Source organism: Pseudopodoces humilis, chromosome 9 (genome assembly GCF_049639895.1).
Source record: "Pseudopodoces humilis isolate 2021_Gansu_Grassland_sample_001 chromosome 9, ASM4963989v1, whole genome shotgun sequence".
In the NCBI taxonomy this organism is placed as follows: domain Eukaryota; kingdom Metazoa; phylum Chordata; class Aves; order Passeriformes; family Paridae; genus Pseudopodoces; species Pseudopodoces humilis.
The window spans coordinates 33425946-33448411 of NC_142208.1; the positions used below are offsets into that span (position 1 = coordinate 33425946).

Genomic DNA, 22466 nt, shown 5'->3' on the forward strand with positions numbered 1-22466 from the left:
AGCTAAATCACGTGGTTTTGTTCCAAAAGAATGCATACAACTCCTTTTGTTGAGAAAAGTGCTTTTTCTTTATTTCTTCTGTTAAATACATTTATGTCAAAAGTTTAAAATAATGACATGGGTTAAAGCAGGGATGTATTTTGGATATATTGCTTTTATTTATTGTTGTCCAATATGTGATGGTTCATTCTAAATTCACTGAATAACACATCTCTGCTCAGTGGGAGTTTGGGGAAATTCCTCATTTTCTTTGCTGTCATTGGCAATTTTCTGTTCCTCCTTTTTGGCTGAAACAGGTGCCAAGTGATCGATCATTTCCTGCAGAATATCCTTGCTTTCACTTGGAGGAAGATTGCTGAAATAATACTGAGGTACCAGCTCTGCAAATCTGGGGAGGAAATCACACAAAACATTATTAATTTTTAATAGAATTTTCAAATATTTGAATAATTATTTCCAGGCAGATCTAAAAGAAGTTACAAAGTTGATATCTCAGCCCAAAATTCTGCAAGAATCCAAGATTCTCTGCAAGATGTAGTAGGAGTTTGTGCTTTCTGTAGCCTTGCACTGGAAATCCTCAGCCTGCACTTGAGGTGCAATGCAGTTCCCAATGTTTGCATTAAATTTCCCTGCTTTAGAACAGAGTGGTTCAATAACATTATGAAAAAAAACCTCCTATAAACATGGGAAATAGAAAAGCTGGGAGAGTGAAATGTATATTCTTTGTGTAAAGAGATTTTTGCAGAAGGAAGACTGATCTCTCCCGGAATCCATGAGCAGTCCATGGTTCAACTGTCTGGGTACAGAAAAAATGTTAAGAAAAGGATTTGCTGGAAAACAGGTTTTCAGGGAACAAAGACCTTTCCAGCTGGATTCATGTGTGAGTACACTGCTCTGTTAACTCTGATTTTTTTTTTTTTTCCGTATATTCCACTTTGTAAGAAACTTTTGTAGCTCATAATGGGGGCTTTTTCAATTGCTTACACTTACACTGGCAACTGCTGAGAGTAGTGAGTGCCTGAGACCACAGATCTTCCCTTTTTATTTTTTTATCCTCCCAAAGTGATGCTTTTGTGGATTTAGGAGTGAAGGAGCAGTTGCATCACAGTTCACTTACAGATGAGGGGAGATCTCGGAGACAACTCTGATGGAATTGCCCTCTGAGATGCTGAACTCGTGGAATAAAACCCACTCTGAAATCCTCCTGCTGTTGTAGTAGGATGAGAAGGGGTGGAGCTGGGCCACTTGTTTGTGTGTTAACATTAAATAGTTCCCTGAGCCATCCACATCACGAGCAATCTAGAAAAAACAAAACAATGAGGAGAGGTATCCATTATTTAATTAATCAGTGCTTATTAGTTTTAAACCAGAAATTAAACTTCCCTTCAGATACTTTCAACTGGAACCTCTTCCCAAGTTTGTGTGGGAAAGTTTGGGATTGAATACCCTGAAATGAGACTTAAAATGTTCTGTATTTGAAAGGGAGCTGCAACAAATAAGTACAAAAGTATCTTGAGTTTGGCTTTGAAGGGTCTGTGTGAAAACATATAAATGTTTATTCTTCAGCAGATACACTTTTCATAGACTTTTAAATACAATCTGTCAGGCCATGAAATGTGCAGTTGGGAGAGGTCATATTTGTTTTTAGATGGAGCACGGGGATGTGAAGGAAAGCCTGGGGGCTAGAGTGGGAATAAATCAATCTAGTTTACATTTACAATTGCAGTTAGAGTGCCTTCCTGAGATGAGACAAGCTGTCTGTTATGCACACCTAAATATATCCAAGTCATTTCTCTATTTCCAGGCAATTTTCACCTTCAAAAAGGAAAGAATTCCTGAAAGAATATTGCACATTCAAGAGTTTTCTTGAGGTGGAAGAGTTCTTTGAGTGAAAAGCATATTGGCAGTTTTCTTATTGCTGTGGAGAGTGTGAACTCCATGCAGTCAGAGATGAACCCCAGAGAAAAGGCTGAAATGGGCGGAAGTGTTTGATACAATGGGAAAAAATAAAGTCTTTTATCCTTTCTGGTGATCAAGAGATTTCACTAATGAACTTAAGTTTTCTGAAAGCATTCCAGATAATTGAACAGTGCAGGAAAATGAAACCATAGTGCTTTTCCTTACATGCATGAAGTACCCAGATAAAAGAGCTTTCTTAATGCTTAGTAGATTTTCTTCTGATCCGAAGTCTGGTTCTGAAATGGGAAGTTCAATGCGCTTCATGATCTCCACCAGCTCGGCTCTGATCATCTCCGCCATGCTCAGAGCAGAGCAGCTCAGGAAATATTCACGGCACCATTTCTCAGTGCTGAAGTCTGTGGAGGAAAAAACAGTGTTTTGGCTTAAAGCAAAATCTCACTGATGGGTGCAATCCACAGAGGTGCTGCTCTGTGAAATAAATGCTCTTGCACTGCTGCAGAAAATATCCAGAATTCTGGTAATGATACAGATAGCTTAGGCTCAGCTCACAAAGTAAGTGGGCAATTCTTGATATCCTCACTTAGTTTTATAGAATTGCAGCTATTTCTTCCTGAATCAAATCCCTTCTTTACTGTGTTATGAGTAAAACTTCCCAGAGAATGAGTAGCAATTGTATTTTTCAGGCCAGGATATGGAGCTGAAATCACACCTGTAGTGCTGGTGCTGATCCTGCATTCAGGTAAAGCACTGGTTCTCCTGGAGCTCCCTTCAGCATTCCACATGACTGAACAGGAAACAATCCTGATTTCCTGTCTCAAGTTTTTACTCAATGTGTGCAAATTTATCCCTCTGCGGTCTGAGCACTGGACTCGGGCTAAATGAACCGGAGCAGGATGCTTGAGCACAGGAAAATGCAGTGATGAGCTTCTGCTGCTCTGCAGTCCCCTGGTTTTTATTTGTGTTCCCGCAAATGTAGACTTTACTACTTTCCATTTCCCCCTTAAATTTTCCTTTCAGCTCACAGCTATCAAAAACCCACCAGAATTGTTGGGCTGTTGGGGGATTCGGGGCCTTCCTCAACAGCTTTTACTCATCCCAAACTTGGATTTTGTGCTTCTACAGGAGGAACCACCATTCTGGTTTTGCTCAGTGCCACTTCAAAGGACTGTTGGAATAGTGGTTATGGATCCCTGTTGGGTAAGAGACACTGTCCTAGGACACTTTGAATTAATCAGTAAATTAATATTCATCAGCAATAGCTACTCCCATAGATTTCTCCCTACGTATCAGCAATTCTAGAAGAAATTACTAGATTTTTAGGTTTGTTTTTTTCCAAACAGATCCCAGAGTGCTTGATTTTGGCTTGGGCCCACTTGCCTGGCTGTGTGGGGTTGGCAGTGGCTGCCTTGAAGGCGTTGAAGACACTGATGAGGGTGCAGTGGTCTCCTGCAGGGTGGGAGAAGCGGCGCCAGCGGCTCCGAGCGATCTCCTCTGTGCCAGGAGGGGCGTGCAGGAAGCAGCTGGGAGCTGAGGAAAAAACCAGTGATGAAAACACAGAGGTGCATGCACAAAACCCCACTGGTGTTTTTGGGTTTTTCCTTCCTTGGTTGCCTTTAACCCCCCTCTGTTGGATCGGTGCTGAAGAACTGAACCTGCTGCGTTCACTAAAGGTTTATTTTTGTGGGTGTCCTTCCAGTCCTGTTTAGTTAATTTGTGTTGCAAACACAAAAGAGCAGCTTTCTCCCAGGCTGATGCCAAAAAAGCTTCCTAATGTCACAACCTAATTTAGCCAGAATCCAACAGATGATTTCTTTATTATAAAAAGGCATCTTTTAATGCCATAATTTGCTCTTCTGTGTTGAAATTTGTGCTTTCCAGTGCATTTTACTTTTGTGTCTTTTGAGATGGTTGAGCTTTTCTAAAATTGAATTGTGACTATGCTCAATCATTTACATTTGTTATATATACTTAAAAAAACCAACAACTATCACAAGTTAAAAATCAACCCAGTTTGGGCATAAAAAGTTGTCCTACAAGGAGAACAACTCATACAGCTTGATATCCTGTGGTTCATGTGTTTGCTGCCCAGGACTTCAAGGTTATGTCAGTTTTATAAAATATTTGCAGTAGAGAGACAAGATCAAAAAGTAATCCTTTGTAGGCAAACAGTTCAGTGTTGTTTTATAATTAGAACTTCCCTTATTTTGCTGCACCAATCTGTAAAAAATGTAGGTTAATATAAGAAAGTTTCATTTTGAAGGGATGTTTCTGACAAAAGGGAGGCAGCCAATGGGCAGCTGAAGCCTGGAAATTGGATTCTCTGTGGGAATTCTTTATTTAGCTTTCATTGTATCCTTACAGTTAGGACTTGAACAGCCAAATATATTAATTTACTTGAAATAAGCAGGATAAGAATTAAAAAAAATTTGCTTTTGTGCATAGAGTCTGGATTGGGCAGGTGGCACAAGGCCTGCAGTGATCCTGGAGTACCTGTGGCCATGGCTGCAATGGTGAGCATCTCATCCACACACTCAAATTCACACGAAGCCAGCAGTGACTTGGACAGCTGAGGATCCAGGGGGAATTCTGACATAATAATCCCAAATTCAGAGAGGTTTCCATCGTTGTCCAGCGCTGCCAGATAATCCAGATCTTCCAAAGCCTGCATCAGGCTTTCAGGAGCTGAGGAAAAGGGAAGAGAAATCCAGTTCTTGAGAGTGGCTGCACAGGAATGAATGGCTGAATACTCATTATAATATTTCAGCTGTGGGAAAATGATACTTCTTTAATTTGACAGTGATTAAGAACAAAAAGTAATGGATGAGTGAAAAGCTGAGAAAATTCTGGAGGAAGAAAATAAAAGGTAAAAATTGTAGAGCTGCAAATCATTTTGTTTATACTCTTTATGTCAGAACAATTTTTGTCAAAAGCCCAGACGCAATCCTCAGTCGTGTGTTAGCCCCTAGACTCTGCCAAAACTGCTTCCATTTACTGGCAGTTTTCAGGTGGTTTTTTTTGTGTTCATTCTTTTTTAAGAGAGGTCACATTTGAGGGGTGCTGAGATACAGAACAGGTCTAGGAAAGATCTTTTTTAACCAGAGGAGATATTCTGATATTTACAGAAGTTATGATTGTTATTCTTGCAGGTATTTGGAGTTCTCTTCATTGCTTTTTTAATTATTATACTTTTTTTACATAGGTTCTCATGATGCCAGAAGAAAAATGGGAATGTGGTAAAAGAAAATGTCTCCCTGGCAATTGGCTGTACTTTCTCACTCCACAAAATTCAATGTTCACTTTTCTCTTAGGGTGGGTTATAACTTCCTCACAACCTCCACAGGTAGAAGTGAGAACAGTGAAGCAGCAAAAATAATGAGGGAATATAGGAAAATGTCCTGAGAGGACAGGATTAAGCAAATCAACACTTAAAATTAGAACTTGAGCAGGTCTGCAGGAAATCTGATGGTGATAAAAGGAGATCAAAAAAGCAGAGAAGAGCTTTATGTGGCTCCAGTTCTGGGGGTCGAGAGAGAGGGAACAAGTTGAAGTTGTCAGGCCTACACTCCAAAAAATTGTCTCCAGAGCATGAAAGACAGAGGAGGAAATTTGGGAACTCCTGAAGTGTGAAGGTTCTTTAAGGTTCTTTCCTCCCAGCTCTTTTCCAAGGTAGATTTCTGTTCCAGGTTATATTGAATGATCAATATCTTTCATGGGTACCAGTTCATTTATATTCACAACTGCTCTCCAACTACTGCAGCAACTTTCTCCTTACTCCAGCCTAAGGATCTGCTTGATATTTTCTCAGTTTTATGGATAACAAGTTAAATTCCAGTCCCCTTGAAGCTGGTGGCAGAAATTCCACTGCAGCAGGACTTGGCCTCATCCCCAGCCCTGGGAAGCTGCACTGGCCATTTGTCAGCTTCTGTGGGCTGCTGTCAGTCCATTTATTACCGGGGAAAAAAATCCCTAAATAAAATAACCAGACCACAACCACAGCTGCCCACACAGGCAGGGGGTGCATTTGCACTTGGATCTTCATTAGTAGATGGCTAGGAATAATTTCTTGTGTTCATCAAGAGTGGGAGTGTGTATGGCATCAGCAAGACTAAAAGCAAAGCAAGGCTGTAATTAGCTGCTAGGTCACATTTAGCCACATTTTCCCCACACATTCTGCAAGAAAATCTTGAAATCAGGTTTTGACTTCATTGGTAGTGAACTGTTTATTGCCATCTCTCTGAATTAACTACTTAGAGTCAAGGAGAAAGTAAAATAGGAAGCAAACAAGCACCTGTTGTTTTTAACCTCGTTCTGTTATGTCTGAAGGGGAAAAATAATTTATTAATTCCCCTTACATGAGCTTTTCCAGAACTTCTCCAGCATCTAAATCTGCTCATGTGACTTCAGTTAAGTTTAAAACACACAGTTTTCAGACAAATTCTCTCAGGAACCTGTAAATTCGTTTTAAAACTGTGGACCTGCTTCACTTCAGTCTCAGAGTTCTTCCCTCTGCCTGTACAATTCTATCTAGAAAGGACATTTGTTATAAGAAATGTGGGGTTTAATGGGATAAATGATGAGCCCTTGCAAAAGCTGAAGCATCTGAGAAGAAAATACTTAGGAGTTTTAAAGAAATGAGAAGTAGCAGCTGATGATGAATGGGAGTCAGTGACAGGAAATAAAAATCAGTGATTGAAAATACAGTGAGAGTAATAGGGTCATTCAGATGTGTAGTAATTACTAGGAGATCATGGAAAGCTATTTTCCAGAAGTCAACAAAGTAGTTTGTGCTAGGGCTCACAAAATACATGGTTATATGGCAGCCAATTTCAACCCCCTGATAGCATCAGTAATTTGCATTTTTATGCCCTAGAGTTAGTTGTCTTGAGATTTATAAGCACGAATTACTTCCCTGTCTTGCTATGAGTGTTCTGAAAAAAAAAAAAAAAGAAAGAAAAAAAAGATTCCTGGAGTTTTATTGCTCTAGAAAGGACAAGAGGGTAAAGGTGGATTAGAGCAGGTGAAGGAACGGTAAAAAAGCAAAAATCAAAAACCAGAGTAGGGCTTTTTAGGGCTTCTTGCCAGCACCAGCCACTACTGCCTTGAGGTGTGAACCACGAGGATTTGTGACTCCACTGCTGCTTTCACAGGAGCAAAGTTCAAAAAACCTCTCAACAGGTGTCCTGTGCTTTCAACAAGAAGCTGCCACATCCCTGGAATTTTAAAAGGTATTTCCTAATCCAATATTTTCTTTCCCTGCTCTGTGTTCTTTGGCTGCTCAAGACTGGGTTGCTCTGGATTTGTTTCAAGAAATCTGACCAGTTCTATGTAAATGCAGATCCTGCTTTTGATCCTTCTTAGGCTTAGTAAAGCAAATATATAACTTAATGTTATTGTTAGCACTGGAATAGTTTATCTGAGAGTTCCAAGCTACTTAAAATTGTATTCTTGGTTTCATATTTTTGTAACTTTGATGTGAACAGAGTAAATTGTGTCTCCAAAGGCAGGTATACCTGTAGTCTTCAGAACCACATCCCATATGGCTGAAATGCAAGCGCTCAAGGTGTGAGCAAATACCTTCAAAAGTATTATTCTTGTTGCATTAGGAAGCAAGTGATTTAGGGATTTGGTCAAAGTTCTGTAATAAGTGAATATTAGGGATAAGAATAAAACTTAAATTTCATTATTTTTTATAGTCCATTTAACTGCTCTTTTGTGCTTCTCTGGGAGATTCACAGCTCCTGTGTTCTGGTCTCCTGCTCTGCAAATGCTGAGTATGTAAAATACCTTTTTTTGATAGATATTTTCCTTCCATGGGAATAACTTAAAAAGAGCTGCCATGGGTGTCAGGTGAAGGGATGTTGTCTTTAAAGAGCTGATGCTCTGCCTGGCACACCACAGGTTTTGCAGGTTCTCTTGGGCTGAACAGCAGAAAGAGCTGCCAAAGTAATTACTGCAGGGAGAACAGTCCTGGGGAATGGTGTTTGCTGTTGCTGGTTTCTAACATTGCTCCTTGGACAGCAAACTGAAAAGATGGAGGAGACTTTGCCAAGTTTTCCTCAAATTATGCCAAGGTTTTTCTTCTGCAAGCACAAGTTTCTCTGTGCAGGTTTCCTTCTGATTTTCTTTTTCCCCCTGTACCTTCTGAGTCAGGATTTTTTATGTGTCTGTTTTGCTCTGAAGCCACCAGTTCTATAACTATTATTTGGAAATGATAGTTAATCATTAAAAATTCCTTTCCCAAACTCATACTTTGTAGTCTTTCTGTTCCCCTCAGCTGCTTCATCACTCCTCCAGTGTGGCTGGTGATGGTCCCTGCTGTGCTTTTCTGCCAGCAGGGACTGTCAGGCCAGGGCCTGACCTGCCCCATCCTGACAGAATATACTGAATAATGTCTGCACACATCATTTAATTGATGAAACCCAGAATTTAAAACATCGAAGAATTAACAAGTAAATTTAAGGTAATAAATCTGCCCTGAAGTGATCTCTGTTGACAGACCTTACATTGTGCATTGAGTTTCTGTCTTTGACAGTCTCCAGTGAAGATATGCCAACGATTTATTTTTCTGAAACAATTTGAAATTATATAAATTTATACAGCTGTTGTTATTCAGAATTTTCTAGAAATATATTCTCCAGGGGGTTGTAAAAGCATAGCTCTCAAATGTCATGACTGTCAACACATCCTTTAATCTGAAAATTGTTTAGGGAAATTCTGGATGAATGCAGAATCTGCAAATGCTTTCCCCTTGATTCCACAGAGAAATTTTTCATGGCTTCATCTTTATAATGATTTACTTAGTTTAAATAAGGATTTTCCAGTGATTTACAAAAGTGCTCAATGTTGCTACAATCTATGGCACTGGAATTCTTTTGTCCCATTATAAACCCCAGCAAAGATCTATCTGATTAACTGATGAAAATGTAACCACATCCCTGCTCTAGGGGCACAGGAATCCCGCTAATGCACTTTGGAGCTGCAGTGCCAGATTCGTTTTCCTCTGGCTCATGAATTCCAGAAAGGGGAACAAGCTCTGCTGCATTTGCTCCTCTCGATTATGGCATGAATTAAATGCAGCAGCTGTAAGCCTGACATGTTTGTGGCTTTCACAATGCAGTAATGAGTCAGACTTAATCCAGGCTTTTATTTCTCCTCAAAGAGCAGCAGAAAAAAAGAAAAAAAATCCCTTGTGCACGTTGTTGCTGAGCAGAAATTAAATGTTTTACTGATGGAATTTTTGTTTCTTATCTGCTGCATGTTCTCCATGTGTAGAAAACAGATTGAGAAGTACTTCTTGCTATGAATTTTGGTCTCCTTCTGATTTGTTTGTTCAGCAGCTCATGCCTGTGTCTTACTCAGGGAAAACTTGATTTTGTTTGGGAGAAATTCACCTAACCCCTAAAAACCCCTAAAGCCTTCCTCTGTTTCAACTGCAAAGACAAGCTGAGCATGTTTGTTGGAGAAAAACAGTGCAGAGGAAAGCCTGTGGCACACAGGAGATGCTGCAATGGTTTTACTCCTTTTACTCAAAGGAAGGAGGTGAAGAGCCATGGAATAGTCAAAGCCATGGCAGAACTGGATGATCTCTAAGGTCCCTTCCAGCCCAAACCATTCTTGTGTTTGTGTGCTTGAAAGAAAGCCTGATGTGTTTTGAGTTCCGTGAGTTGATCTAACACAAGTCCCCCGACAAATTTCTCCCTTTGGTGTTTCAGTTTCTTTCAGAGAATTTCACAGCAGGCATTTCAAACTCTGTGTTCTGACTGTGGGATCTTCACACTCCTCTCTGGGGGATTGTGTAGGGATCAGTCCAAGTGCTGGTAGGAAAAAAGTTCCCTGCCTGCCCCAAAGTGGGAAGAAAGCTGATGTGTGATGTGTCCTGGATCAAGGGAGAGCTGTGCTGGATCATGAAATTTCTGTCTCAAATGTTTAACTGTGGAAGGCAGGAAGCAGACAAGGAAATGGTGCAGACTTTCTCCTTTCAGAGCACCCCTGAAGTGTTTTTGGGATTTTTCCTTTGTTCAAGCAGTTCATCCAGCATTCCACCCACTGTGCAGTGATTCCTAAAACTATTCAATACCTGCACCTGACACTCTTGATCCAGTCAGCAAAAGCTTTGTCATATTTAATGTCCATCCAAGTAAAGCCATTTCATTCACTCATCAGATGCCTTTATAATTTTCTACACACCAGGACAATTCTTTCTTCAGCTGCATTATCCAAAAATACAGCCAAACCTTAGAGTTCCTGCATTTGTGAAACCTTTATGTGCCTCTAGCATTTCATTCTCTCTAAATGCTGTCCCCATTGTGCCTTTAAATCCAAAAATGCCAAATGCTTTCCCTCATATAATTTTACTATTTCCTTCTACAGTTCAAGACTAACTTTCTTCGTATCCAGGAAAAACATTAATATGTTTTACCATGTATTTTTTTAATAGTAAAATACATTTTAAATTTGAGTGGGAGCAAACTGGACTTCATCAGCATTTTCCATGCAGATTTTGTGGATTTAGCACAGGAGATGCCACTCACAAGGCCAAAATACTCCAATTCTCATTGGTTTTGAACTCATTACCATCAGACTGGCCATGTTTTTTTCCTATTTCTTTTAGGCATGTTTCTGCTAAACAGACACACAAGGGAAAAGTAGAATAAATTCTTCTTAAAAATTTCACTTAACCTCTATTGCACCATCTGACAGTGAGAATTAACACTTTATTACTGATTAATTACAGTGAACAACACAGAAGAGATCTTTCCAATTTTGTGTTTGTGCACAAGGAAAGGCTGGATAATATAAATTTTTCCTGTTTGCACTGGAAAATTATCACGAGTGAAGGCAGCAATCCCCAAACCAATGAAATCAGGGCTATTTCCCCCACTTTAATGAGCTTCAAAGCAACAGCAGAATCTGCAGTGACACTTGGGTTTTGTGCTAAGCCAGAACAGAGGAAAATATCCTTTTATAGAAAAAACCCTAAATTATGAAGTTGGGGGGGGGAAAAAGGCAACTTCCTTCCTACCTCAGAATTCAGTGTCTTCCCTGCCCAGTATTGAAAATGTATTTGGGTTTATTTTATAAGGAATATTGTCCTTAAGGAACAGCCCATTGTAAATTGGAGGTGGGAGATGCTGGAGGATAAGGAGGAAGCTCATTTCCTCCACTCACATCCCCCAGGTAACAACAGTGCTTTATTTGGGTTGTAAACTTTTGATTAAAGGAATCTATTTTGTTGGATATCTGTACAATGCCTTGTACAACAGGGCACAAATTTTCTTTGTGGGTTGCAGGAAAATAATATGTGAGCTAGATGAGAAGATACTTGGAATATTGATTTTTATTTTTTTTAACATTCCAATTCCATTCAGATACTTTATAGTCTTTTTTCTAAGTGCTATCGAGCACTGCTGTAGCAGGTAAATGGGAAAAACAGGGTGATATTATTGCAAGTCCTTAAATAAAAAAGCAATCCTGTGAGTGACAGGGCAAAATTAACCTGGAAATAACTTCTAAAATAATAATAAAATATGACAAATTGGTGCATCCTCTTACCTGGGCTGCTGATGAAGTCACAGTGTGCAAAGCCTGCTATGTCCATCCTCTTCAGGAACAGGACCAAGCTGGTGAGGTTGGATTCCTGAACTTTAGCTGGAATTTGTGGCTTCATTTCCTTGTATGTAAATTCTTCAGGATATAAGCAGAAGATTTTCCCTGGAAGACAATTCAGGAGAATTACCCTTTTTAAAAATGCTTCCTCCTCGTGTTGCCACGTTGATTGTATTAATAATTTGAGCTAATGGATTTAAATTTTGAGCTAATATTTCTACCTGATGGAGACATGCCCAGAATTTGTTTATGCACCTCTGCTTGACTTTGGCTGATAGGCTGGGTTAGAACAGAGTCTGCTCTGATTCTAGGATTGTACACCTTTAAATGAAAGAGATATCAAACATCAGATAAGTACACAAGGGCTGCAAAAATATGAATGGTCTGTACTGAATTTCTCTCTAGTTCATTTTACAAAATGGGTAGCAACAGTTTTCATTTCTATTTTCCTCAGCAGCTTGGAAAGGAGAGTACCCTGACAAGTTGATAGATGTTTTGCAGTCACTCTAAGTGTGCTCTGAGATAAATGTCTTTTTTTTTCCTGAAGAAATGTACCTTACTAAAGCAGAAAATGGTGTCATCAAGAGAAACATCAAAAAAGATTATTTATTTCTTCCAGTGACAGAATCCCAACATTTTCTAACAGCATTTTGTTCCCTAACTCCAGATTTTTGTCTTAATACTGAAATTACAGGAGATGAGGGCTGTATTAGAGATATATGATGCCATGTTTTATATTTTGCTTAATTATGCTTTATTTTGATTAAGCTGAGGAGCTGATTCACTCACTGCTCTGGCCATGAGTCTGTAATGTCCAGCAAGACATAAAAGTACCTGGGTAAGGCAGCTCCTGTCATCTGAGTCAACTCTATCTTCTTTAAGCAGGATTTTCATTTAAAAAAAGATAAAATATCCTTCAGTGCAGGGCAAAATGTTCTTTTCCTGCAGGTGAATTGCTGATATATCCCAGCTGCAAGGCTCAGGTGGGATTTTGCTCTGCACTGAACTTTTCCTGTTCCCTCTGTGCTCAGCTGAGTTTGAGCCACAGAGAGTGAACTGATGTCACAGGACTAAACAAAATAGTTGAATTAAAGGTAAAAAATTGCATCACTGATAGAAGTGATTTGACAGCTATCAGGACTGTTGGATCTGTTTTGTTCCCATTGCTTTGTATTTTAAACTCACAAAATTTTCAATTTGTTGAATTGTACTTTGGGCTTCAGGTTACCATGGGAGTGAAATTCATTTCTGCCATCCCAAGAAAACTGCAGTTGTAGGAATAACTTTAAGAAATAAGCATGGTCTAATTGAAAACTGCTTTTAGGCTCTCCAAGCTGTGACTGATTTTTAGCTTGCCTTGAGACTGAGTTAGTTTATAATTCCCAGTTAAAAACCTTTTAAAATGACAGATTTTTGCAATGAAAATGAAAGGTACTGGTGGTTCACAAGCTTTTCCCTGAACTGCTTGCAAAGCCAATCTGGATTAATGATCCCTGCTCCAAAATTTTAGGAATACTTAACTACAATTTTGGTTATTCCCCTTTGTATTATAGAAAGGACATGTATGGCATTGTTTCTTTTGCCTGTTTCTGGAATTTTTATTTTAACCAGGACAGTTACAAAAACCTGTAGTAATGCAGCTCTGCAGTTCATGTTCCTACACAGTTACTCATTCCTTTGGACATCAGTTTTGGAGAAATAAATGAGATTTTTTTTTTTTCTTTTTTTGCAGCTGCACTAATCCTTCCCATGGTGGAAAACAAGAAATGAGGCCAAACTTCAAATGAACTGGAAAAGGTTAAGTATTAATTAGATAAATTGCAGCATTTGGAGGTACTTGGATGGGAGCACATGTCCAGGAGGGAGCACAAGCAGCTTGAAAAAATAGAGATTCCCTGTATGAACAATTACTAAGCCATTTAATAAGGGATGAGGATGATCTCCTAAACCTGGAGATCTGCCAATAGATGCCTAAGAAGTGATTGTATTTTGCTTTATGTATAAAATACTGAAGAGAGATTTAGGACTGATAGGCCAGAGCTCAGGTGAGATGTATTTTGCAAATAATCTGTCATTGGTTTGGTGCCCAAATGAGTGGCAGTTTCAACTGGAAGCATTAATCTGGCTTTAGAAACTTCAAAAATCCGATTCCTGATTGAATTTGGGAAGTAATAGTGATTTCTTGCTTAGTTTTCACATGAGATGGCCATGAAAATTATTTAAATTCTATTAACTTACATGTTTAAAATATCATAGAACCCATGCTGTGAAAGAAGAGAAAAGCCTGTGATCCTGTAGAGACTATTTATATTAATCTGAGCTGCACAGTTCCCTTTCCCCTGCCCTGAAAAAGCTCTTTTGCAGAGTTTATTTTTGACAAAGTGCTTCTGGTTCCCTTCACTGACCTTTCTTCTCTCCACACCAACATCGATGACAAAAGTCACGTTTTTAGTCCAGATCAAAGATTCTCCAGAGCTGGTGGTGAGTAGCACTTTCCTCCTGTATTTTCTGCAGCATTTCTGCTTGTCTTGAGTTACTTTGGGAGTCAGGTCTTGTTTGGTGGGGTATAAAGGGATGGGGATGAGTTCTCCAAGGTCAGGGTTTAAATTGGATTGTTCCTGCCTGATCATCTGATAAGCTTTTTCAATTTCCTGTAATCGAGAGAAATACATTTTTTCCTCATGAAATTATTATATTCTTAGATTAATTACAACACCTTAAATGATCAAAATATGCAGAAACCTCCCTACTTTCCCTTAATTATTTTATATAAGGAGATGTAAGTATTGTAAAAGTTTGATTTTTTCCCTCCTAATGATTAATAAACTCTATAAAGACTTAATAAAGTCAATAAAATGTCTCAAACTTGTGTTGATGGATCATCACCTTAAAAATAGTTCACAAATCCAGAGATTGGATATGAATTGTAAAAGCTTTTTGTTTTTGTTTTAGTGTTTTGCTGTTGGGGGGGCTTAATAAGAAAACATTTCTGTTCAGCACGATTTTTTGAAAGGCACACAAAAATAATTCATGGGCTTGCTCAGTCTGAAAGGGAATTTTTTTTAAAAGCATTTTTATTAGCCAATGTTTTGCAAAATTGAGACTGAGTTTTTCTTTGAGAGTGACACTACATTTCCAGTAGTTATAGGTCGAAAGTGCTCTATAAAAATTGTTATAAAGATACAAGAATGACATCTAATAGCAAGGCTGGCAGCGGGGCAGCTCATAAATCCTGATGTTCCTGGTTAATTTCTATTTTTGTTTAGTTTAAAAGACAGTTGAGTGCTTGAGAACAGTGAACCATTACCAATATGAAACTTTAAATCACAGTTAAACAAGAATTCATGGGATGTTCTGGTTCGTAATGAGTGTTCTGTTCATTGTGAGGGAGAAAAATGAGTTATCTCTTCTTGGCAAGAAAGAAATTCCTATTTTAGTTTTGTGGGGAATTTACCTCTCAAAACAACCCTTTTAAGCAGAACTAAAACGTTCTTCCCAACCTTTTGAAATGGAAAGTGTGTGTGTTTTCTCTGTGACATTATCTATTGTTAATATGGGGACTAACACAGAGAATTCATTGCTTTATCATTTGTAAAATTGGCATTTATAAGGTCTAAAATTGATTACTAAAAGTGTTTCATATCTGTCCCCCTTTTAACGGTGAAAAGCAGCAAACACACCTGGGTAGTTCATGGTTAATTACCTTTGCTTGTGAAAAGTCATTATTTCCTGGTAAGTTTGTTGTTCTAAAGCAGATTTAATGACACATTAAATGTGGAAGATTGGGGATCGCTATCAGGAAAATAATTGTAATAATCATAAATATTGAAATATTTCTTTGATTCTCAGATTGTTTTGACAGCTCTAAAGGACCTGCAGTGAATTTAAGGAATCACTGCTGTCTACAGAGAGTGTTACTATTTAGAATGGCCAAGCCCATGCAGATTCCTGGATTTTCTGTCACACCTCTGGAGTGACACTGTCCTCCTGCAGTTGTGCACACAATTGGTTGGGAAGAAGAATCCAAATGGAAAAATCTCCTTGGAAGGTTTAAGATAAAAGCACTCCTGTGGACATTGATGGAGACTGGACCTGTGTCCGTGTGTCCATTCCCACAAAACAGGGATAACACAAACTGTGGGATGTCCAGTGCCAGGATAGGCTGCAATGTATTAAATCCCTGCCCTTGTGGCCTGTGCCCCTCGGTGCTGCTTTTACAGCTTTTTGCATCACATGGAAAGATGGTGGTCTTTCTTTAAACCTACAGAAAATACAGATAATAACTACACGATATTTATGTGTTATACAGCTATTTTATGCATATAAACCACAGTGTTATGTATGCCATGACTTCTTTAAAGGAAAAGCCTGAAATTATAAAACCTGGTGGCACATCTGCTGTCTTAGCTAGTGGCAGCAAGACATTTATAGGTCAGATAAAAACGCACGTTTCCTGATTAAAATCAGAAGGAGAACAGGTAAATGCCTTACTTGCTCACAAGCCAGGAAGACGACGATGTCCCCCTTCTCCTTGGTGTGGTGGATCTCCAGGAGCAGCCTCAGAGCAGAGGAGAAGGGGTCCTGGTGGGCACTGCAGGAGAACACGGCCTCGGCGCGGTGCCTGCCCCGCACTCGGATCACGGGGACGCGGCCGCAGAAGCCCTGCAGGGTGCTGCACATCTGGGGGACAGTGAGGAGCACCAGCCTCAGCTCTGCTCTGGCTGCCAAGACATCTTTCAGAAGGCCCAGCAGGGCATCTGTTGCCACAGTCCTTTCATGCACATCGTCCAAGACAATGACACCATAGCTGTTCAGAAGGGGCGTGGACATCATTTCCCTCTGGAGCATCTCATCCGTGCAGTACCTGCAACACGGACACACAAAACTCCACCAAGTTCCTTGGACTATCATTGTAAGACATTCTTTCAGTGTCTTGGGGGCAGCTTGGTTCTTTCTGTTCTGACACAGAAGACTTGGTAAGAACAGGGAATATTTTGTGGACATATCACAGCCTCAGTTACATGTTTAAATCTCTCCTTAAGTAGCTACAAACCTGACGTGACTCAGTGACACAGTGGTGGAAATGGATGCTCCAGGCAAAAGCAGAAATACTTCTGCCCTGAAATCATCTGTTCATCTTCCATCACATGCCATAAACAATTCCTGAGCCAGGAATGAATCCTTTTGGGTGAGGAAAAGAAAGGTGCACTTGAGGCAGAGCCAGAACCAAGATGAGCAATTAATTTATACCATAAGGCCCTCCTCACTTCTGTCCCTGCTGCTGACAGGTTTTTTTAAAGGATATTATTTTTGTTGTGCTGCTCAGCAGGACTTGGAGTTCTTGACACAGGTTTTGATGTGCAAGAGGAAGGGATTCATCTCCCTCTCAACAGGAGCAGCCACAGGAAGTTCTGCTGCAGGATGAGGTTTAAGGAGTTCTCCACAGAAAGAGAAAGGACAGGCAAGAGGAGGAGAGGTGGAAATTGATTTTCAGAAGTGGTGAGTATCCTCTTCTCCACTGGAAAACAGTGGCTGAATAAAAATCTTGAGGTCTAGATATGATAGTTTGTGCCTTCCATGTTAAGGAACCAGAGAAAAATAACTCTCATAACTTCCTGGGAGGCTCTAAAGCTGAATCCCTCTGTTGCTGCTGTCACCTGCCTGTACTTACTACATTAAGTGTATTTCTTATCTCCCAAAAATCCCCCTGGATACTGTTTTCCTCTTGTTGTTGGATATACCCTCTTCTAGCCATGTATTTTGGTTCATTTTGAATTTTAACTTTACTTTGGGAAAAATTATCCCATGTTCTCTTATGGTAATGAACACTCCCGGAAAATAGAAAAAAAAAAATAAAAGTAGAGGAAAAGAAAAAAGAGGTCACCAAGGTGCTTAATGAAGTTTTGCAGGGACAGTAACCATGCCCACTTAAATCTCTGCTATGATTTACCCCAGAATTACTTCAAACTTTTTAGTGTTTATTGTTTAATCATAAATTCTCCTGAGAAGAGAGAGTTCATTGCAGTCTAATACTTCTGTATGAGGGGAAAAGGGGCTCAGGCACTGATGTGTGCTCTGTGGTGTCCAGGACTGAGGGCACGGCTGGAGCTGTGTCAGGGGGTTTAGGTTGGATATCAGGAAAGGCTCTTCCCCAAAGGGCCCAGGCTCCCCAGGGAATGGTTCCAGGAGTTTGGACAGCGCTCCCAGGGATGCCCAGACTGGGATTGTTGGGGTGTCTGTGCAGAACCAGCAGCTGGACTTGGATGATCCTTGTGAGGTCCCTTCCAGCTCAGCGCACCCTGCGATTTTAAAACACGATAAAACTTGACAAAGCGGCCTTGATTTTCATGTGCAAGCTCTGCGAAAAAGTGCTGTCAGCTGCCAACTTCTCCAGCCACCCCTTGGCCCGAAGGCCTCCAAAGGCACCGACCTCAGGATGGTTTCGGCCGTGCAGCAGCTCTCGAAGGGCACGGAGTAGCCGACCTCGTGGCCGAGGTTGACGTCCATCTGGTCGGCCGCGCGCAGGGCCAGCGCCACGGCGGCCTGGCGCAGCACCTGCGTGCACACCACGGCCCCGCGGGGCCGCAGGGCCAGGCAGTGCTCAGCACACCACTGAGGCACCTGTGGACACCAAAACACCGCCATCAGCGCCCCACGTGCTCGGCAGGCAATGCCATTCCAGCCGGCTGGAATTCTCCAGCGGCGTGGAACAGCCGAACCAAGCCCAGCGCTCGCCGCTCGCCAGGGCCTGCGCCGCGCAGGAGCGACCCGTGTCAACGATTGGAATTTCTTAAATTCTCAGCGTGGATTTATCTGGGAATTGCTCAGCTGGACTTGGGTTGGGTGGGATTTGCTGCAGGAGAGGCCTCTGGGGAGCAGGTGACAGCAGGGTCACTGCAAGCACTGATGGATCCACTGCTGATGGATCCAGCGAGGTAGGTGCGGGAGTGTTCAGGGCTGGCTTGGCAGCAAACCTGCTCCTGCTGTGTCATATCCATGAAAGAAACTTATCCCAGGATTTCAAACTGGCAAATGCCACAGCCAATAGCTGTAATTTCAGATGAATTACTCTGCAAACACAGAACTGAATCTGATCTGCTCCAGGAACTTACACGGCAGCTCCCTAATTTTTATATTTACATAACATCAACACTGGAAAATATCCATGTGTTGTTGTTACGGGAAATTAAAATTGCATTAGAAATAATATTTTAATGGATGTATTAGGTTTCAAATCCTTCATTTAACCAACATCTAAACCTAGGTGAATCAGCTACATATAATTTACTTGTGTATAGCTATATGCATTTCTAGAAATATTTAAAAACCAACCAGCAATATGCTATATCTTATTAAAGGTTCAATAGAATTGGCTTTGTTAAAGGACAATTTAAAAGCTAACACTTCTTAGCAAACTGTTTACTATTACACAAGTGTTTTGTGTGTAAATTACAGCCAATAACTAGGGGTAAAAACTTGGCAATCCAAAAATTATTTGTGTGTGGATCACTTTTATGGAAACGCAGCATGTTTCAGGGAGAGACGTGTTGTCTCTAGTTCAACATGTGATCTCTAGAAGTGTCCAGCATCAAAGTCTGTAGGATATGTGAGATGCCCTGCAACAGTAATTATCCTTCAGCTTTACCTGCAAGAATTTTTTCTCCTGATCCCAGTCATAAACAATTGTATTTTGGCTGATAGCACTCACTTGAAAATTCTTTTCTACTCACTGTGACAACAGGTCTGAGTTGTTATAGATTGTTACAGCAGAATTTCATAGTCCTGACTGATGTTTGTGTACTTAGACTCAGCTGAAATCCTGGCTTCAGTGATTTCTTTTAACATGAGTTTTGTAAAGTAATTTTGTGCTGTTGGAGAAAACATTTGCTCCTGGCTGAAGGGAGGGAAAGACCATGAATTCTCCCTGAGAAGCAGCTCTGCTGATTTCAATCCTTCATTTCCTGGGAGTTTTTTTCACTTTATCTTATGACAAGTCCCCTGTATTTCTTTCCTGATGTAGCACTAATCAGAACCAAAACACTAAATAACTGCACTTTTTTTTTTGAGTGCTTGAAGGAAGTTATTAAAATGTTCAATATATTTTAAGTCTGTATTTAATGGCATTAATCTTTGTTCACCTTCTGTATTTCCCCTTCTGGCCTTAATACCTGGATCACAATAGCTATAGGGACTCTGAAATTCAGACCTCATTAAATGTTTTAAAAATACATAAAAAAAACCCCAACCAAATCCATTGTACTGACCTGGGAACTCTTGCCAGTCTTAGCATCTCCTGACACAATCACAATTTGATTATGAAGCAAACTTTCCATGAAAGTGCATTTTTCTTTCCATATTGGAAGCTCTTCTCTCTCTTTCATCAGCCTATAATAACGGGAGGAGTAAGGCAAGCCATCAAAAGGATTAAGCTCTAAATCTTCTCCACAGACAAGTATTTCCTCTTCATCCCCGTCGCTGCCGTCGAGTAATTCTGAAAAGCAGTGGTTCTCTGGAGAAAAGGTTAAAAACTCCATTTTTCTTACATGTATTAGTCCCAGCAAAAGCACATTAGTGATGGAAGGAGTCCTTTGTGTGCTGATTGATCATTTTGGCCCCCTAAACCTGAGCAGATCCATTTTGCCTCTCTCCAGGATTAGTATTTCACAGCTCTTGGGTTTAAAAGTTCAGGCTCGGTGTCCAGCTGCTTGTCCCACTCTGGGTGGCTTAATAACTCCAGTGAGGCTCAAGAAAATATATTTTTAAAAAAAAATAATCACCCAAAATCTTTCAAATGGCAGCAATGAAACCAAGAAGAGAAGCTGAGCAGCTTTTGCACTTCAGCGTTGAGTCCAGCCCTGGAGTCCCGGTGTTTGCTCTTGTCCGGGCTGGGGAATAATTGGGAAGAGCAGCTGAGCCTGACCTTGTGGCTGCTGTGGCTGTGATTGCAGGGCTGGCATGTGGGAGTTAATCCCAGCACAAAGCCTGCACCCCTGGGTGCTGCAGGCGCTACTCTGCCTTTGTGCTTTCTGCAGGGCTTTAGCGAGTCAGAGACGCAAAGACTCTTTCCACGCGCTCTGTGGATGAGCACGGAGGTCTTGGGAGGCTTTAACAGCTTTTGCCACAGTTAAAATACAGTCAACACATGAAAAAAATCCCAGAGTGGTGCCAGTTCTAATCCTTCAAGGGCACCAGAGGTGGCCTTGGAAGGTGGTGGAAGAAAAACATTGCTGATGTAAAGTAGCTCCAAGTCTGAGGACTCAAAAGTAGCAAAATAGTTTCCTAATCTTAGCTGAGCTGTACTGTAATACAAATATTAAATAACACTTTTTATTTTAGCTCCAGAGGGAAGTTATCACCAGGATGCTGATAATGTCCAGTTTTCATGCTCAGTTAGGTCGTTCAGCCGCATTTGGATTCCACTTTTCCTCTGACCTTCATGGATCCCTCTAATCCACCCTGTTTGATTTTGTGTTCTGTCCCTCCCTGCTTGTTGTTGCAAACTCCCCACCACTGACTGAGATCTCTGCCTCTCCTGAACGGGCCCCAAATTACTCAATAAGGCAGAAATGTCAGGAGGGGATTGGAAGTTCAACCCCACAAAGGTTTTTTTTGATAAAATTAATCTTAAAATAACATGAAGGATTTTTTTGGGGGTAAAATAAATCTTAAAACATCACAAATATGTGAATTGCTATTATTGTGCATTTTCCTTATTTTCCACATATTTAGCAGCAGTAGCACTCTGATTTCCTCATTTGCAGTACAGGCTCATCTCCCGAACACTGAGAATTGGACAGCAATATTCCTGGTTCACTGAACAAATCTGAATTGTCATACCACAGCAATTTTTATTTGTTTTCCCTTTTTGGTATGTGTACTGCAAGAAAGGAGATTAAAATGTTACCAAATCAAGAAGAACATTTTACTATTTGAAAATGAAATATTTTGAAATAAATGTTTTCACAGACCAGGTTGTTGACTGATTGACATTATTTATCTCTGCTAAAATTGGGCCCATAAAACTTTATTTTTTCTTTTCACTCAGGCCTTCAAGGACTTACAAGATGTGCATTTTAACATAATACAGAAGGATTTAATTAATTCTAATAAATAACAGAAACACTCTGCAGATGAGTGCTTTTAGTAAATTAGGGTATAAGCTGCTTTCAAAGATATTGATGAGAACTTTGCTATTGATTTAAATGATATATTATTGTGCAAGTGCTGATGATAATGCACTCTGGGAAAGGAATAAATACCACATATCATATTCTGGATATTTAATAAAGACTCCTTAATACATAGGTACTTTTTGCAGCTTTGCTATTAAGTCTTTCAGGGGAGGAGAGTTTTCTGTGTGCAGTTTAAAAGAATTTGATCAGTGGCATTACAGAGAACTTTCTTCCCCATTTTTCCTCCCCCATTTCAGCAGAAATATCTTGCAATAGCAATGGGAATTGAAGGGTGTCACTTCTTTTTTTTTTTTGCCCCAAGGATGTTGTTTAAATAGGGGGGTTTAGATGAAATTTACTTTATAATCTAGTGAATAAAGCCTCTGAAATGCAAAGGTGAAACATGCTGCCTTTTAAAAGCAGAATTACAGTTTATTGTTGCTAAATGAGAACCAGCAGATGCTGTCAAGAGCAGTTCCTCTTTCCATCCTGTTTTCCAGCCCAGACTCTTTGATGCCAAATCCCTCCAGTGGGATGTGGAACAGCATCTTTGCAGCTGGAAGTGCAGGGGCTGCTCCTAACCTTGAATTATTTTAGTCCTGAAAGCTTTGATAATTTTCCCTTTTAACACAAAAACCCCCAAAAGATGTGTGCTGGTATGTTTTGATATTTCCTCTTTCTGTTTGTGTGGCTGATCCGTGTCCCAGTATCTCCCCTACATCTCAGATCAGGAGCTGGGAATTAATTTGAACTTTGTTTTTCCTAATG

At 40.2% G+C, this 22466-nt stretch overlaps 1 protein-coding gene across 1 annotated transcript; it reads right to left on the bottom strand.

Moving 5' to 3' along the window:
* Positions 1 to 74: 74 nt before the first annotated feature.
* DHX32 (DEAH-box helicase 32 (putative)) lies at positions 75 to 20633 on the bottom strand. The gene is made up of 11 exons (XM_014257690.2): positions 19791 to 20633; positions 17957 to 18147; positions 16018 to 16390; positions 13932 to 14177; positions 11748 to 11847; positions 11473 to 11631; positions 4411 to 4602; positions 3298 to 3447; positions 2125 to 2315; positions 1118 to 1299; positions 75 to 388 (listed from the first exon to the last, which is right to left on the bottom strand). The coding sequence occupies exons 1-11, from the start codon at positions 20058 to 20060 to the stop codon at positions 196 to 198; spliced, it is 2247 nt and encodes a 748-aa protein (XP_014113165.2). The 5' UTR covers positions 20061 to 20633; the 3' UTR covers positions 75 to 195.
* Between the last annotated feature and the right edge of the window lie 1833 nt (positions 20634 to 22466).